At 43.5% G+C, this 17,046-nt stretch overlaps 1 protein-coding gene across 1 annotated transcript in view; it reads left to right on the top strand.

Moving 5' to 3' along the window:
- Window positions 1–9,931, top strand: part of SAP30BP (SAP30 binding protein) — a 31,456-nt gene extending 21,525 nt beyond the window's left edge. The window contains exons 6-12 of the mRNA XM_010289472.1: window positions 3,379–3,467; window positions 5,995–6,086; window positions 6,556–6,616; window positions 7,107–7,158; window positions 7,542–7,600; window positions 8,804–8,888; window positions 9,552–9,931. Coding sequence (XP_010287774.1) covers window positions 3,379–3,467; window positions 5,995–6,086; window positions 6,556–6,616; window positions 7,107–7,158; window positions 7,542–7,600; window positions 8,804–8,888; window positions 9,552–9,733 — 620 coding nt within the window. The 3' untranslated portion in view covers window positions 9,734–9,931. The remainder of the gene's footprint in view (window positions 1–3,378; window positions 3,468–5,994; window positions 6,087–6,555; window positions 6,617–7,106; window positions 7,159–7,541; window positions 7,601–8,803; window positions 8,889–9,551) is intronic.
- Window positions 9,932–17,046: the final 7,115 nt, after the last annotated feature.

Genomic DNA, 17,046 nt, shown 5'->3' with positions numbered 1-17,046 from the left:
AAAGAGCTGGTAGGAAGGGACTGTGGAATCGGCTGTTCTGCTATCTGTTTGGGGAGGAAGTTTGAGGACTGCTTGAGGGCATGGATAATTTGTACTTCCTTACTGTAAATAAGCCTGAAGGGGTTAAACTCATCCTTTTCTTCCTAATGATGTGGCATCTCAGTCTGGCTGCAGTGTGATGAAATAACTGACTAATGATGAATGTTGTGCTCAGTTTGCGAGGTGCACGTAGACTCACTGCTGACTCAGTCTTCAGCTGCGTACAGCTATGGCAGGATTGCAGCAGACAAAGATGTCTTAGTTCCAGTTCTTTGTAAGCCATTAAGAGATGCCTTCCCCCATCAGTATAATGTTGATAAATGATTGTTTACACATGGCTCAAACAAAAGAGCAAATGAGCTCCAAAACCTGAAAAGTCATGTGTCAAAATATATTGTCTCATTGGGAGCTCTTGTTCTGCCTACAATGTTATTTCTGTTTTAAGGGAGCTTTGACTTGATGGCAGAACATACCCTTAGGACTTTGTGACTTCTTTGCTGGCTAGACAGAGTTCTTGCCCATAGTTCCTGAGTTTATATGAGCCCACCGTTCCCCTTCCCATAAATGTTTTGTTTCTCTGTGGCTCTTCTGGTCATAGGCAAAGATAAGAAGCCTGTGGGATGTCTAGTCTGGAGCTAGGCTTGATTTTTTTTTTTTTTTTTTTTTTAAGGTCCTTTCTTTGCCTTGTAAAGCCTGGGTTTGGTGGCTTTTTTTCTTTTTTTAACGTTTCTGCTGATGCTGTGAATCTCTTAAGCCATTAATCAGCTTTTACCTTTTCCGGAAAGCCTAGTGTGCCATCTATTATGTACACTACTGTCTATTTGCTACTCTCTCCCTGGGTTCCTGAAACTCTAATTAGAAGTATAGGCTTCCCATCCCACCAGCAGCTGTAACCTACAACAAATGTCTGCCTTGTTGTCAGGGAGCTCCAGTTTGCCTGCCTTTCTGTAGGGGCTCTGGCAGGCTTTCCTTCCTCCATACAGGCACCCTCTTAGTAAATGCCAAAGGACACTTTTTGTTCATTACTAGCAACTGCTGAAGAATTTAACCCTTGGCAACATCTTGATCAAATAGAATGAGAGGCTGCTTGCTAGCTTTGCATCTCCAAAGGATAGTGTCCTTAGTGCTTTACATTTTTACAAAAGAAATAGAAACTGTAGTAGCACTGAACATGTGCAGTGTTGATTACTTGTAACCTCAGCTATTCGACGCTCTGTGCTGGAAGGCAGGAGAGCACGCTGTGTTCAAATGCCCGTGTCTATCCTTTGGGCCCTTCTGGGCTTTAGTCAAAGGAGCTGAACTTGAGTGTGCTGAAACTGCAGTTCAGGCAGCTTTTACTGAGGAATGTATAATTGAGGAGCTGCAAATCTGAATGGCTTGGTTGATAGGACTTCTGTGCTGGTGTCAGGTCTCTCTTACCCACTACAAACTACAACTCTGGGATGTATTCCCTGTACAAATTATGGTTGAAAACCATCCCAGTTACTTAAATGTGGCACAAATCTCTGCTCCAAGACTTGCCTAGATAACTGCCTGGGTTTCTCATAATAGTGGGAAAGTAGCAAGCAATAGGGGGGAAACATGGCAGTTTCTTCTGATAGCTCTGTAAACTAATCTTTACAGGACAATGAGGTACTCTAATAGTATATCCCAACACAAACAGCTATAGAGATCTGGCAGTGTGTACTGGTTTGTTCTCAGCCCTGGGGAACAAGTTGTTCTTTCTAGCAATAGTCAACTCAGTAAGCAAAGATCAAAGTGCCCGTTAAGGAAACCTTAACTTAAGGATGAAACACAATTTCTTGTGGTTAACTACTGACAGCCTTGGGGAGGATTGTTCCCTTCTTGAACCATTTTTGGTTCACTCTCCTGAATAGGCTGTAAGAGTGGGCTAACAAGAACCTTATGAAGTTCAACAGGGACAAGTGTAAGGTCTTATACCTGGGAAAATGTAATCCAGAAGCGCAGCACAGGCTGGGATCTACCCAGCTGGGGAGCAGCTCTGTGGAAAGACATCTGGGGGTCCTGGTGGACAAGCAGCTCAATGGGAGTGAACAGTGTGCTGCTGTGGCCAAGAAAGCCAACGAGATGCTGGGTTGCATTGACAAGGCCGTTGCCAGCAAAGATAAAGGAGTCATTATCCCACTCAATGCTTGTCAGGCCACATCTGGAATACTGTGTTCAGTTTTGGTCCCCACTATGCAAAAAGATGTGGACAGGTTAGAGAAGGTCCAGAGAAGGGCCACGAAGATGATCAAAGGACTGGGAAGCCTGCTATATGAGGAAAGGCTGAGAGAACTGGGTTTGTTCAGCCTTGAGAAAAGAAGCCTTAGGGGAGACCTTATGTGTTCCAACATTTAAAGGGCGGCTACAAAGAAGATGGAGACACCCTTTTTACAATGAGTCACATGGAAAAGACAAGGGATAATGGGTACAGGTTACTCCTGGGGAGATTGCGACTGGATAAAAGGAAAATTTTTCATAATGAAAACAATCAGCAATTGGAATAATCTCCCTGGGGAAGTGGTGGATTCCCCAACACTGAACACTTAAGATTCAGCTGGACAGAGTGCTTGGCCATCTTGTCTAGACTGCATTTTTGCCAAGAAAAGTTGGACCAGATGATTCTTGAGGTCCCTTCCAACCTGGTATTCTATGATTCTATGTAGATAAGTCTTAAAATAAATAGGACCCAAAGTGACTGCCGCCCCAAAAATGGCAATGAGCCAGGCTGCTTTAGACTGATCCCGTGATCCTCCATATACACAGTCTGATTCTATCTGAGAGTATCCTGGCACAAGTTTTGTCAGAGACTCCAGGTTATCTGAGCTGTTCAGAGCAGGACTTTAAAGTGCATACGGAAGACCTGGAGTGAGTAGTGGAGGGCTCGGTGTGTAGTGCATAGTGCAGGGGTTTAGAGATACATTCCACAAACTGACCTTTGTTCCTCTGAAAATCCTTTGCCTTTGAGGATCTTATCAACAATTGCAGCTGGAATGGGAAGTAGCTTAGCTTTTCATATGCCCATTCCAGGGTGAAGAGACCCCTGAAAATCAAGTTTTAAGCCTGGGCATGACACAAAGCCACAGTATAAGGTGGATACCAATAAAATAAGCATCTCATCCCTCTTCTAATGATCTAATCCTTAGGTTAGTTGCTTCTTGCTCAGCACTTTGAAAACCCCACGAGCACCAGTTGACAGCATTCCCCTGTTAACTTCACCCATCGGTTCTCAATGATAGAGTAGCACTAGCAAGGTCATGAAACAAGTTTAATGACTTGCATGGCTTAAATTCCCTTCAGTATTGCCAGAACTCATGCCCAGTTTGCTCTCTACAGCTTCTTTTTCAGAGAGAGTGCGGAACATGTCTCCAGATGAGATCAAAATCCCTCCTGAGCCTCCTGGCAGATGTTCTAACCACTTGCAGGTTGGTATAAGTCCAATTTGTGTTTTTTTTAAAAGGCTTGCAATTCAGTAGGGAGGAGAGATATTTGGGAACTCTGTTCAGTATTTTTGCATAAGTTAAAACATTAAAGCTGGGGTTTTACCACATAGAGATTATGAATGCACTGTGTTAATGCTTTAGACTTTACAGTAATTCTAGTTTAGGAATCTCAAAGTAGCTTAAAGCTGTTTTCTAGTCTCTGTGGGTCACTTAACGCTTTAGAATGGCTCTTGATCCCACCAATGACACAGAAGCGATGTTTACTGTGAAGGCTGCTATCTTCTTACCTCAGCAAATTCAGCTCTGAAGGAAAGAACAAATCATTGTTTTTCTATACGGGCCTAAGAATCCTCTAACTGGAATAGTTGAGGCAGCATTGACTGGATTCCTTTTCCACCTACGTATCTCTAGATGATAAACATTAAGAGGGAAGGCTAGTAACTTAGAGGCAGCAAAAGAAAACAAATGTATGTTTTCTCTGGTGCACACCCAAATAATTGCAGTAACCAACTTTGCAATAACCTCCTGCTCTGTTTTCCTCCTCTTGACGGAGGGCAAATAAAAGGGCAGGGGCTGCTGTTTCCTACCACCCATTTGAGTTTTAACCGCAGTTATCTGCCCAGTAGAAATAAAAGTAAAGAATCACTTTTGGAATGTTCTGTAAAGTAAGCTACTACTGTGCAATGGTGATTCAGAGTGACTCGCCATCCAGATCGCTCTTTCTGCTCCGCACAGTGTACCTGGGCACACCCATTCCTCCTCTTGTGCTGTAGGAGGATTTTACTGTTCTGACATCAATGCATTAGAGTGCGTTAGATCTGAGGAATGCACAGAGCTTGAGAGAGTAGACAGAATAAAACAGATTTTCTTCCCCTTTGACAGCAGTTTACTATGTTAAATCAAAGGAGAATTTGTCCTCTGTCAGCAGGTCAAACCACATCTTAAAGCACTTTGAGCAAGGAGGTGGGATTGTTCTTTAGAGATGCAAAATGTTCTAGGCTGTTGATTTGCTCTTCCCTTTTGTCAGATTCTTCCTCTAATAAACTGTGTCTTGAACTCTGCCAAAGGGAGTATTTCTTATCATAAAGTTGACTGAGTAGTTCCCCACCTGTGGACTTTGGGAACTATAGTGCTACCTCCATGGGGAGGGGACAAAAGGGAACACCTTTTCAATCATTTCTGCTCCCCAAATTCACCTTTTTGCAGTTGTTCCTTCAAACCTTATGATGCGTGCACTGGATGTGGAGATTGTGTAATTTCTTCTTGTTAATTTTTCTGAGGACCTGATGCAAATTTATCTTATAAAGCTTTTTAAAAGTTGTTGAAATAGGAGTTTCATATCAGTTCTTAACAATTCTCTTTTATTCAGGCATCAGCAAACCCTTAGAGAATAGTCAGTTCTGTATTTGTGTTGACTGTCCATATGGAGGGGGATATGAAGTGACTTATCCAGAAGCAGCAAAGGAAAATTGACTCAGCTCTCCCATCCTGCAAGACTGAAGGCCTAGCCTCTGGTCTTATCTCGTATGCCTCTTGTACATGAGAAATTTGTGTCAAAAAGAAAGGACAAAGGAAATTACTAAGAATATTCTCCTAGTAGTACCACTTAAGTATAAGTTCCATCTGAAAGTTTCTGCTTTTGCTATCCCTTCAGCATCACCAGAGTAGAAGTACTTCTAAGGTGTTTCACTACCTTGCTGAGGAAGAAAAAAAATCATGTTTATTTTTAAATCTTTCAGTCTTTTTGGAGAGTAGACTGCTTGACATTTCCAACCTGAGTCAGTTAAGTTAGCTTTTGCAGGGGCTTGGGGCTTCAGTAACATATCCATAGACTTCGTAACTATGAGTGATCTGCAAAGAGAAGCCGATTCCATCTAATTGGCCACTTGTGCCAAAGCAGGGATTTACAAGTGCGCTGTCCCTAAGAGTGTTTGGCTGCCAGTAGGCACCACCAGCAGCACCTGGTGATCACATTGGGTTTAGTTCTCCAGCAGGACTTGGCTCTGCTCATCTGTTACCCAGGCATAGCCATGGGCCTTGCCTTCTGTGCAGTGTAGCCCAGCAGCTGTTTTTCAGGTGCACGCTGGAGTCTGAAGGTGGCTGTGATGGCCACTGTAAGTTGTGGGAAAATCTTTATGGATTTCACCTCACCCTCTTGGAGCTGGCTTCTACTTCTCTAGACTCATAGCTATAAAGGGAAGCAACAGACTGGGAAGGAGGAGTGTGCACTACTGCCTCAAAGGCAAATCTTCAATCACTGAAGCCTTCAGGAAGTGCAAAGATCGATTCCCTTACCTACCCAGACAGTTCACAAAGATACTTTCTGACCTTAAAGGAGGGAGTGTCTGTGCTAATCAGCCTGCCTGGCCTTAGGGGAGAGGTGGAATCCTTGTTCCATGCAAGGAGGTCACTGGATCAGTTGGCTTGTTCCCACATGTACACTTTTTGATAGTCAGCTGGTGTGCTCCTCCTTTTTGTACTGGCTCACCCTGTAATCTTCCTCCCTTAGGATAAAATTCAAAAGCTATATGAGAGGAAAATAAAAGAGGGCATGGATATGAACTACATCATTCAGAGGAAAAAGGAGTTTCGCAACCCCAGGTAAGCCACCATCTTTTTCTGTGTGACCAAGGCACCACAGAGCAAATTCCAAGGATTTTCCTCTTTGTTGGAGTTGTAGCAGAAACAGGATCCTGAGTAAGAAGTACTATTGCTTACAAAAATGAAAGACATAATTTGATTGTAACTGAAACTGTAAAACTCTGCTTTGTGTTCTGTGAGACAACAGTAAGAATTGGTGTGTCAGTTAGATTTTTAAATGTACAGGCTTTGGATGAAGTATTTTAGAAGATGTGTCTGTTCTGGGAGCTGGGAGATTAATTTGGGAGTAGTAGGAAATAATGTGGTTAATGGCACGTCACATCCATCACAGCAAGCATAGCTTCCCAGGTTCTGATTTTATTCTTGCAGTGTGAAGAGGTGACAACCTCTTTTTTCTAACAAATCTGAAACACTTCCATTTACTTCTAGCTCACTGGCTCTGTCCTGAACTCTTGTCTTTCCTTTGCAGCATCTATGAAAAGCTGATCCAGTTTTGTTCAATTGATGAACTCGGTACAAATTATCCAAAGGTGAGGTGCAATACTTTTGACTGGCAAGGGGGTGGGTAAAAGGTAATACAGGGATGTAAGGTCTTACCTCAGGCTTTCTTGAGCCTGCTTGTTTAGACGCCCTTTAAGGGAACTTTAGTCTGATCCTTTGCGTTGAAGTGAACGTTTTTATGTGGTACTTAATCTCAGTGGCTCCAACTTTGCTATAATGATTCTGAACAACAACTGCTGAAGTTTGTAGATATACATGAAACTCCTCAGGGGAGATAGAAGCTGAGCAGCAGAAAAATGCATGACTTATCCCAGCATCCTCTTGGCTTCAAAGCTGTTTCTTCATTCACAACAGAATGTGGTCCTGTAAAAGAAAGTCTGATGTGATCTTTGGGTCACTGGGATATAAGAAGAAATCAGTACCGAGTATCATCAGTGAACAGAAATACATAAAGCATTTTTGAGCTGGGTTTTGTGTATATGTGGAAATAGCCCTAATCTGACTTATTTTTTTCTTTAGGACATGTTTGATCCTCATGGCTGGTCAGAGGATTCATATTATGAGGCACTAGGTAATTCCAGGAAGTCTTGGGTTTGTCCTATCTTAGTTCTTTGTGTTTTGTAGTTAATTAACTGCACTGGAGTCTTCAATTCCTTTATAAATGAGAAGTCATCACATGCTGCTCTTTAACTAGTTCATTCTGGTTGGATGTGCCTGAATGTTATTGGTGCTTCATCAGTCTGGAAAGCCTTTTCATTTAAATTGCTGCTTCAATGTTTTCATCTCTTAAATGATTAATTTACTGCAGTAATGCTTTGATTAAAAAGCAGTAGTTAGTTTCATGGCATTTTAATTTTCTATACACAGTTTGAAGTTTTTGATTGGAAGTATGTGAGAGAGAACTATGGGTTTTTACTGTTCCTAGTGCTTCTTGTAACTTCTGATCTTTCTCAGCAAAAGCCCAGAAGATTGAAATGGACAAATTGGAGAAGGCCAAGAAGGAACGCACAAAGGTAACTATTTAAAATCAAAAGAGATGGAGATGCAGGGTTTTTGTTTCCCTGCTGAATTTCATTTTGCTGCTTTGCTGCTTTTTATGAATGGTGCTCTGTGCTACTACTGATTTCCCCCCCACCCCATTTGTCCTTTCTTTTTGCATGTCTTTTTCCAAGCTGCATAGATCAAGTTGTTTGCCCTTCCTTAGAGGTCCATTTCTCTAGGTTGTATATTCCACTAGATTTCTTTGGATTTTGTCAGTATTTTTAAACCAGAGCTCTTAAAATGGTATTCAGTAAGACTGGTACAGGCAAGATAATGCATAAAGAACAGCTTTTTTCTTAATCTGTGACATTTTACCTGGTGGTATAGCCTAGTTATCGCTTAATTTCCTCACCATATCTCATTTTGAGACAATACTTTCTTTCTGTTCTCCTTGACACTGCCTTCTTGCACCTAATTTCCAGAAATGTTGGGCCTGTTTTAACTTTAACTGAGCTTCTTGCAAAATGTACATTCTTATGTACCCCCGAACAACAACACAGGCAGGCTTTGGAAGACTTTATTACTGTCCTTCAGTAGTGTTGCCTTTAAGCTAGTGGCTGGCATTAGAAAACTGTCTAATGTTAGAGATTGCCATCTAACCTTGCAGAAGGCTCCTTCCATATTCAGTATGTGGAGGTATTTTTTTCTTGCAGTGCATGCTGTATCTTGCTGTTTGTTTTGGGTTTTGCACAGTAACACAGGTATCTGATTACGTCCTTGCTCATATCTGCAGTTTTGAAAATATGAGACTGCATGCTGTTGTAGCTCTCGTTGCTAGGTTTCCTGCTATGATGCAGTCGCAGTAAATTGCGCAGGTAGGGACTTGTCTTGCGTGTTTCTTAAAAGAAAAAGAACAGGAACTTCTAACTGTATAAATACATTCTTTAATGACTAGGATCTATCCGTTCTGAGCTATATCAAATTCCTACGCTTATACCAGTTAACAAACACATTTTTATTGTACCTGACTTAAGAGCTGGGTTGCATGATCATGACTTCAGTACACTTTGGCCTGAGGCCTACATCTTTCTTCCTGCTCAGAGGCCAACGTCTTACATGACATTAAAGCTGTTGTTAAAAACATAGAGAAGCAATGTGGGTTAAAAAAAGACTACGTATATTAACATTTCATCATTATCTTCTTCCCTTTCTCCTGTGTTTCTCTCCCTTCCCAGATTGAGTTTGTGACTGGCACTAAAAAGGGTACCACCACAAGTGCTGCTTCTACAACAACCACAACAGCCAGTACCACTGTGGGAGGTAAAGAATGGCTGTGATTGTACCTATTAAGCTGCAGTAATGCTGGGATTATTACTTCCTGGAAACTCAGAAGGTTCCTTGCTGATTGTGTGTATAGTGTTCCTTCCCGGAGTTGACCGACTAGCTTTTCTCTAGTCCCTATATCCCATGGCTGTCCTTCTGCAATAAAAGCTTAGGAGACAGGTTTGATAGTGAAGAAGTTTATTAGTGGGTTAAGAAACCTGCTGATGTTTGTGGGACTGATCTTGGGACTGATACATCTCAAGAGATTTGGAAAGACTGAAAATCGTTCTCCTGGCTACAGCCTGCCTTTTAAACTGGGAGGAAGGGAGAAAATCCACTGGAGGCTGAGTGTCCTGTGCCAGTACCTGAGCAACTGGGATACTTGTGCTCTATTAAAATGAAATATGCTTTGGGACAGGGAGTGAACCTGTCTCCCATTTGGCTGGAATTCAGGTCTAGAGTTTTACTTTGACTCCTGAAGTATAAAGTTGTCTTTCCTCCTCAACGTTTACTGCCAGTGTGTGCTGAAATTAATGTGAGGGAAAGTTGTCTAGTCAAGCAGTGGTATATTAAGAGTTGACAAGACAGAGTATTACAAAGGGATTGGTGACCTTGAACATAACACTAATCCTCATTTGCTTGATCTAATCAAATTCACAGATGCCCAGAAGAGGAAGAGCAAGTGGGACTCGGCCATCCCTGTAACAACGATAGCTCAGCCCACCATCCTTACCACTACTGCAACACTGCCAGGTGTTGTCACAGTGACAACCAGCGCAAGTGGATCCAAAACTACAGTCATATCGGCTGTTGGCACCATTGTGAAAAAGGCAAAGCAGTGACTGGTGTGCTGAGCCTGAATTTTTGGACTTAATTGTCATTGAAGCCATTGTTCTCGGAAGGGAGGGGTAGCTTTTGCCTTTGGTAAAAGATGACAAGATTCTTTGAAACAGACCACAGTTCCCTTTTGAAAGAATGGGGCAGGAACCGGCATGCCAGCTGTGTGGCCACAGGAATGGACCTCTGCCGAAAATGCCTCTGCCTTTTCTTGCTGTGGGAAGAACCAGTCTGTATGTGTTGTGCTGGAGGAGTATATATGCTGGTATCTGGAGTCAGCTTGTAAAAGTTAGCTTATTAAATTACTGCATTAAGGTCTTACCCTACTTGCAAGTCTGGTTTAGGGGAAAAAAAAAAGGAAAGTAGTGAAGGAATATCAGTATTACTCTTGTGTATTCCAGGTCGCGCTCAAAGGCTGCTAGCAGCTTGTGGTATGTGCCTCCCTCATGTGTGCTAACTCAGTTCCAAGGGAATTAAAGCAGAGACAATTGGTCAGTGTCCATCTTCAAATGTGTAGCAGAGACTTGAGGCGATCTACATCTATGAGTGTAGTTTCGCTCTTTGTTATAGTACTGACATCTGTACCGGTGTGCATATCTGTGTAGATCTTAGTGAGCACATGTTAAATAGTTGAACTATTGAGGAAACTGTGCTGAAATAGTCTTGCTACCGTCTTGCAGGGATGGATATCTATGCAGAACCCATAAGCTGTAGAGGTTTGATTTGTGAGCTCATTTGCAAAGACCTGTGCAGAAAACTCTTCCGTTGCTGTGGAATAAAATTGGACAGCAGATAAGCAGAGGACAGTGTCTGATCTTAATTTTGATATTGTCCATCTTTGTACGAGATAGCGATGTACTGTGATATGCACACATGGCAGTTACTGCTTGCTCCACTGTTGTGAAAAAGTGTTGAAAAAGTTCAGTTGAAAATTTTATTGTATAAATCTTCTTACCTGTGTAGCAAAAAATTATTATAAAGATGGAAAAGACTTTAAAAAAACCCTGGTGTCATTGATGTGTCTGCATTTCTCGTCTTGGCGAGGGAGAATCTGTATCCTTTGTTGTGCTTTGGGTTACAGATACCATTAGGTGAGTATGTAATAATTCCATGAGAGTGGAGGTGGCATGAAGGTTTTTTCACATCATGGATTTTTTTTTTTAAAATCTCATACTCCTGGCGGGGGGGAAATGAGGCATTAAACTGATTTTGATTGGAGATTCTTTTGTTGTAGATGTTCTGAAATAGTTGGTAATTCAGCTGTTCTTTATTATTTTCTTCAAACCTATTCCTGCATCTTAAACTTCTTCAAAAATTACCTTCTAGTATTAGCACCTGGGTCTTTCATAAAACCTTCATCTCTAGAGGCCAGTCTCCTAAAAAGGAGCTCAACAGCAATGAAGTGGTTTGCTCATTGTTTTGAGCGTGGTGGGATAAGTAACTTGACTGGTTTCAGTTGGGTAGAGAAACAGCTGCTACCCTGGCCTTTTTTGTTCTTTGCGGTTGTCACTCCAGATTATTTAAATGGTCTTTAATTCTTAGGTCATGATTTTTTAGATTCAGTAGTTTTTCTGTTTCCCATTGTTTTAAGTTAAATTTCTACCTGGTGCCTGCTTTTTCTAGTGCATAAGGGGTGATAAGAGAGATGGTTGCCTGATCAACAAAAGTGTAAGTTACTTAGAATTCAGTGTTGCTTTTTCAGTTTTTTTACATACCTTGTGTCACTCCTGATCCAGACTTTGCAGTTATGGAGACTTAAGGAAGAAATAAGAGTTGGTTTCCTGCTTTTAAATAGTTTTAAAACATGTTAAACACTTTGTCCTGGCAGTCATTTTAGCTTTAAAAAAAAAAAAGCATCTGCGTATCCAGGAATGCTTATTGGGGGAGAAACCAGGGGACTGCTGAGACTGTAGCATGGGAAGTTGAGGAGATGGTGGAATTGCTCTTTTTAAAGCAATAAAATATTGAAAGGCATGAAAATAGTAAGATAGAAACATCTCTGTTAAATTACTTTTGCATTGGGCTGCTGTCTAGATTCCTGCAAGCTTGTAACAGATGGCTTCACTCCATCCTCATCCTATGGAAGATGGTAACAGCTCCCAGTCTTCTCTTTTGGGATGGTAATGTACTCTGCAGAGGATGACACATTTCACCTCAACTGTTCAAGGTGTTTATTTCCTTGCCTTGAGGAACAGAGTTTTCAGAGGTTTCCTTTAAAGGCCAAGGATGTACTTGTGGGAATACAAGCCATTACGTCGCTTTGCAGTTCCATAAGGTGATTCTGCTGTCTAGAATGTCTTGTACAATTCCATCCTGGTTTAAAATCTTGTATGGTATAAATGCCTATGTTAAAGTCCTACTGAACAACACGAGGGTGAAGGTGCAACAGTAGAACTGCAGCAAGGTGAGCACCAGCTGCTGCAGTTTCTCTCAGATTATAGATTGGTGACAAACTTTGGGTACCGGAAGGATCACTGCAATTCTCCGCTCCTGTGAATAGCGGTGGGAGGTGTGTCTGGGCTTCTAGAATAACTAACATTAATGAGTATCCTTAATATGTGTGCAGTGAGCAAGTCTGAAGCCAAGTGAGAATAAATATCTCGTTGAGATGTGTGCCAGTACACAGAAATGCAGCCTAGTGCCAGAGGTACCAGCCAGTCCTGTGCATCCCCTTCCTCCGTCCTGTCTAACCAGTGGTAAGCACAAAGCAGGAGAGTCTCGAGCTGCATTAATGTAACCAGGCCTAACCAGTTAAGCACCTGACACACTGCTGGAGCTCTTGAGGATGAGTCATTTAACTGCAGAAGCTACTGAACATTGTTTAAATGCAAGTATCTCCTTCATATCGCATGTCCTGGCACCCCGTCTTTTCCCCTTCCATCTGCCCTCTTCCTTCTTGCTCTGCAGTATCCATGGTCATTCCAAACCTCTGGATTTCTTTGCACACTTGATGACCAGAGCTAAGACGCTGTTCGTCTAGCTGCTGCCCTGCTGCAGAAGGCAAGGAACGACAACGTCCAGCAACTCTGGAGCAATGGGAAAATGCCGATCAGCAGGGCTTGATGATGCTACATAGAGGGATAAGGAGAAAACTTCCTCAAACTACCTCTGCTGAAGCGTGCTGAGCAGGGATGGCCATGAGGCACCTGGAGCAGCAGTTTTCAAACTCTTGCAGTAACAGGCTTGTGTGCAAGAGACCTGGCTGAACTGGGCTGCGCTCTGGCAGCTGACTCCTGAGCTCTCATGCCTGAGTGTTCACTACCCACCATGGAGAAAGCAGCTTGAAACATGCGTGATTTGGTAGTTGTGGTTTTTTTTCTTCCCCTTTCTGAAAAGCTGGAGTGGCGTCACCAACCCTTGTATAACAAACTTGCAGCCAGTACAAGAGCTTGCCCCTCTTACTTATCTTGCGCGTTGCTATTGGAAGTCATAGACGAATACACAGGTTGGAAACTACAGTTCTAGGAAAAGCTGCTTTCCTACCTCTGAGAACGTGATCGTACAGGTTAGTGGCTTGCACTTGGCTGTGGTCAGTCAGTGCACCAGAGGAAGGTGGAGGGAGCTTCAGGAGTGCAAGAGCAATGTCCCAAGGGAAGACGATCCTTTCCTGGCCCATGAAGCCAGGGCCTGAAGCCCTCAAATGGGAGTTTTGACTAGTTTGTTAGAAATCTATATGGCTGTGATCATACCAGGGCTGCGTGACGGCTGCTGAGGGCTGGAGGGACCCACTGAGTGTGTAAGTGCCTGTGTTTTAAATAGCCCCTGCAAGCTGTGTCCGAGCGTCACTGATGCAAACTCACAGCTTACATGGCTAAAAGGTTCTTTATGCTGCTGCTGCAACAGTGATTGCTCAGGCTGCACTTCTGACTCCTAAAAGCTGTAGATATTCATTCATACTTCTCCCAAGGGGAGACTAACGGTACTCAGGAGAGTAATGAAAATGGGACCAGTTTTATTCCTTAGTCTGAGAATTACAGGCTCCTTGAAAACCATGGGGCTTCTCTCTGCTTACGACCTTTTTAAGCATGGGTGTCTCCTAGCTTGAGTAGGTTTGTCTTAGCTGAAACTCCACATTCAAGTGTGTGTCTTTGCCACACCGGGCTGCTCAGCGGAGGGAGGAGAGCTGCTGTAATGAAGTCATCCTTGGCAGAGTTGGTTCTGCTCTCACCCTCCCTTCTGAAGTCTCTTCTCCCACCTCCATGCCCTGAGGTGTTGATTTTCTTTCCTATTTGCTTGTTGTGATTTAGAGATCTGTCCTCCTTTGATGCTGTTGTGGGAAGGGATTTTGTGTGTTCAGGAGCTGCTTTTCGTTTTATATCTCTCTGGGTGCTGCCTAACCGAAAGAGCAGGTGGGGAGGGGCAGCCCTTGCCAGCCCCACCTCAAACCGTAAAATGTGAGCACCTGAAGCTATGTTTTAGTTGGACTGCCGCTGTACTGTCTGTTTTATGAGAGTTATTTACTGAGACTTAAAAAAAATAAAAGAAAAAGTCTTCCATGCCAAGGCTTTGCCAATGACACGGCCGGCTCTAGCGGAGTGGAGGTGATTGCTCGAGCCGGTGTCTGGCCAGCTGACACCTGCAGGAGCTCCTTCCCAGCTCTTCCTCACGGCCGGGGAGAAGCTGTAGCTTTCTGGGAAGCCTCTCAAGCAGATGGCCTTTGCAAGGTGCCCAGAAGGTTATCAAGGGGTATGGGCTACTTGCTCCTGTTAGATGTGTGAACCCAGGAAAGCCCAGAGTTGTTACCTCCAGAGAAAGAGACGCTTTTCATCAGGACTAAGACGGTCAAACATTAAAATCAATAAATCGCTCTTGAGGTGCAAGACCCTCGAAGGGGCTGTGAGGTTCCACCAAAGTCTCCTCTTCCTTTTGGGGAGAGCTTACACCAGCGTACTTGTGCATCGCTCTTACAGAGTGGTTTTCCATTTCCGAGCCTTGCCGTGCGCCGCTGTTCCTCTGACTGTTTATATCCAACTTCCTTCCTTTTGTTCTAAGCGAGAACCACGGACACCGATGACTTCCAATATTTAGTCTTTGTTTATTTGAAACTTGTCTTTGGCTGGGGCTGGGCTCGTGCTTTTGGTTGCCAATAAACAGCAAAGCACCAGGATTTCACAAGAAAAGGTTTTGCCTTTTCACGTAGAAGGCGTCTGTCTGTCTGTCTGTCCTCTACCATGTTTGTATGAACCAGCATTAGGAAGAAAACAAGCCTGCCTTTTGGTGCAGCAATAAAAGGCGAAATTGCCGGTTCTTTTAACCTCTCCCCTCTTTGCGTAGCCTCTTGTAGTGCCTGGAGACCATGGCAAAAGGTGACAGTGCACCTTCTCTCCTGGTTTGTGTTGGCTGGCTCCTCACGAGACTCTCGCCCACACTGTTGAATGTCTTGCATGGGGCCAGCCAACACAAACCGGGAGGAGAGGTGGGCTATCTTGCTAAATCTTTCAAACATAACATCAGTGTGCTTTCAGCCCTTTGGCAGCTGGGTAAGATGCTAATGTAACCCTGGAAGGCCCCGTTTTCGCTGGATGGATGTTAGGGATGTGGTAGGCTGAAGTTTTATCCTGGATCTTTTAGTAACATTTTCTGCTTGTGTTGTTTCGGTGGCCCACTTACCTCTTGCTGCCGGTCCATCCCGGGGGCAGAAGGGCATCAGTGATGTTCAGATTTTCTTTCAGGTACGTGTTTATGACATGGAACATCCATTGCAAATCAACAGACAGGCATAGTTAGTGCTGTCTTGGGGGAAAGGCTGAGGAACAGAACAAGGGAGGATTTCATCCTGCACTTCTAATTACCTGGGTAATAATATTAAGAATAATTTAGTGCAATAAATTATGTGCACATTAATAATATGTTATTAAGCATTCCTTAAATTTACGCTAGATAGTAGGATATTGCTAATACTGTGTACAGCGCAGCTATGGGATCAAATATTTTATTTTTTTTTTAGCAGCGTGTGTTGTTACAGAATTCAAAAAGAGAATGAATGTGCTCCAGCAGCAGGATCTTGGCTGTAACCACTCAAGAGACCTAGAAAAGCCCCAGAGCTGTCTCTGGGCACACTGCGTAGCAGGACAGACAGAAGGAAGGTTCTGTACGAGCAGGCGTAGTATTTAAAAAGAAGAAAAGAATTAACCCTAAAACCACTTGTAATTATCAGTAATTGGCACTTGGATTGGTACTCTCAGCAAAGAGAGCAATAATTTAGTGAGAGATATAAAAATGACTCATTTTCACTCCTAGGGCAAAATTTTTTAGGCCACATTGCCACAGCAGAAAATCACTGATTTGTAAATGTGAGGTCCATCACGTACGCGGTTGTGAGCTTTGGTGGAGCCACCTGCAGCCAAATCTGCCGATCCTTCCTTTCCAAAGTCCCTGTTCTCAGCTATTTAAAACAGCAGATTTGTGCAGCAAAAGCCTGATCCAGCAGGCAGTGAGTGTCAGGTATTGAACCATGGCAAAAGCTTGAACTCACTAGGTGTTCTTCTTCGCTGGTGGAAATATTTCGGAGAAGTTGCCTGAAAGGCAACCCATAAAACAATAGTGTTTTGCTTTTTTTTTTTTTTTAGAGATGAGATGAAGCGAAACCTGTTAAATTCCTGCAACTGTTTACTGAGAATTTATAATTCCTCTCTGCTTTCGTGCCTTAAAGTTTGGTGGTGGAATTGTCTTGATATCAGAGAATCACCTTTTATCAGGCCTGCAAATGTCTCCCTGAATGCAGCCCAGTTACAAACCTGTGGGAAAATTCACGCTCCGTTTGCTTGGAGATCTGTTAGGGACTGGTGGGACACCCTTCAAAGAAAGGGAGAAAACATCTCGGGCTCTTCTGGCAGCGCCCATGGTGAGTAAACGGGCCCCTTCTCACAGCTGGAGGTGCTGAGCAGAGCTGGTCCTTGGCCCTCCAGGCTGCTGGGATTAAGGGGAGGGAGAAGCTGTCAGGCTGCCCTGGGGCTGTCACGGTGTCTGTAGGTGAGACCGGAGGCACTTGACAGGAGGCAACATAAACATCCTCCATCTCGGGTGCAGAAAGGAGGACATCCAGAAACCAAGGACACCAAAGATCGCGGTGGAAGCCGCCTGCTCCCACGCTTTTTTCGGTTGGCTCCAGGGCTCCTGTTGGGGAACCATCACTAAAATACCTTTTTTAGTAATGTATTTCTTGCTTGTAGCTCAAATTTGTCTTTTTTTTAACTCCAGCGCCTAGCAGCGTTGCTCACCCCAGTGCCAAGGGAGGAGAACGGCGGCGGTGGGCTGGGGCGTTGCTGGTGGACAGGCCCAGGGGAGGTGGGCAGACGCGGCTGCCAGCGCCGGCACA

This window comes from Phaethon lepturus, unplaced genomic scaffold, assembly GCF_000687285.1.
Source record: "Phaethon lepturus isolate BGI_N335 unplaced genomic scaffold, ASM68728v1 scaffold11036, whole genome shotgun sequence".
Taxonomy (NCBI): domain Eukaryota; kingdom Metazoa; phylum Chordata; class Aves; order Phaethontiformes; family Phaethontidae; genus Phaethon; species Phaethon lepturus.
This window is presented reverse-complemented; position numbering and strand designations above follow the sequence as displayed.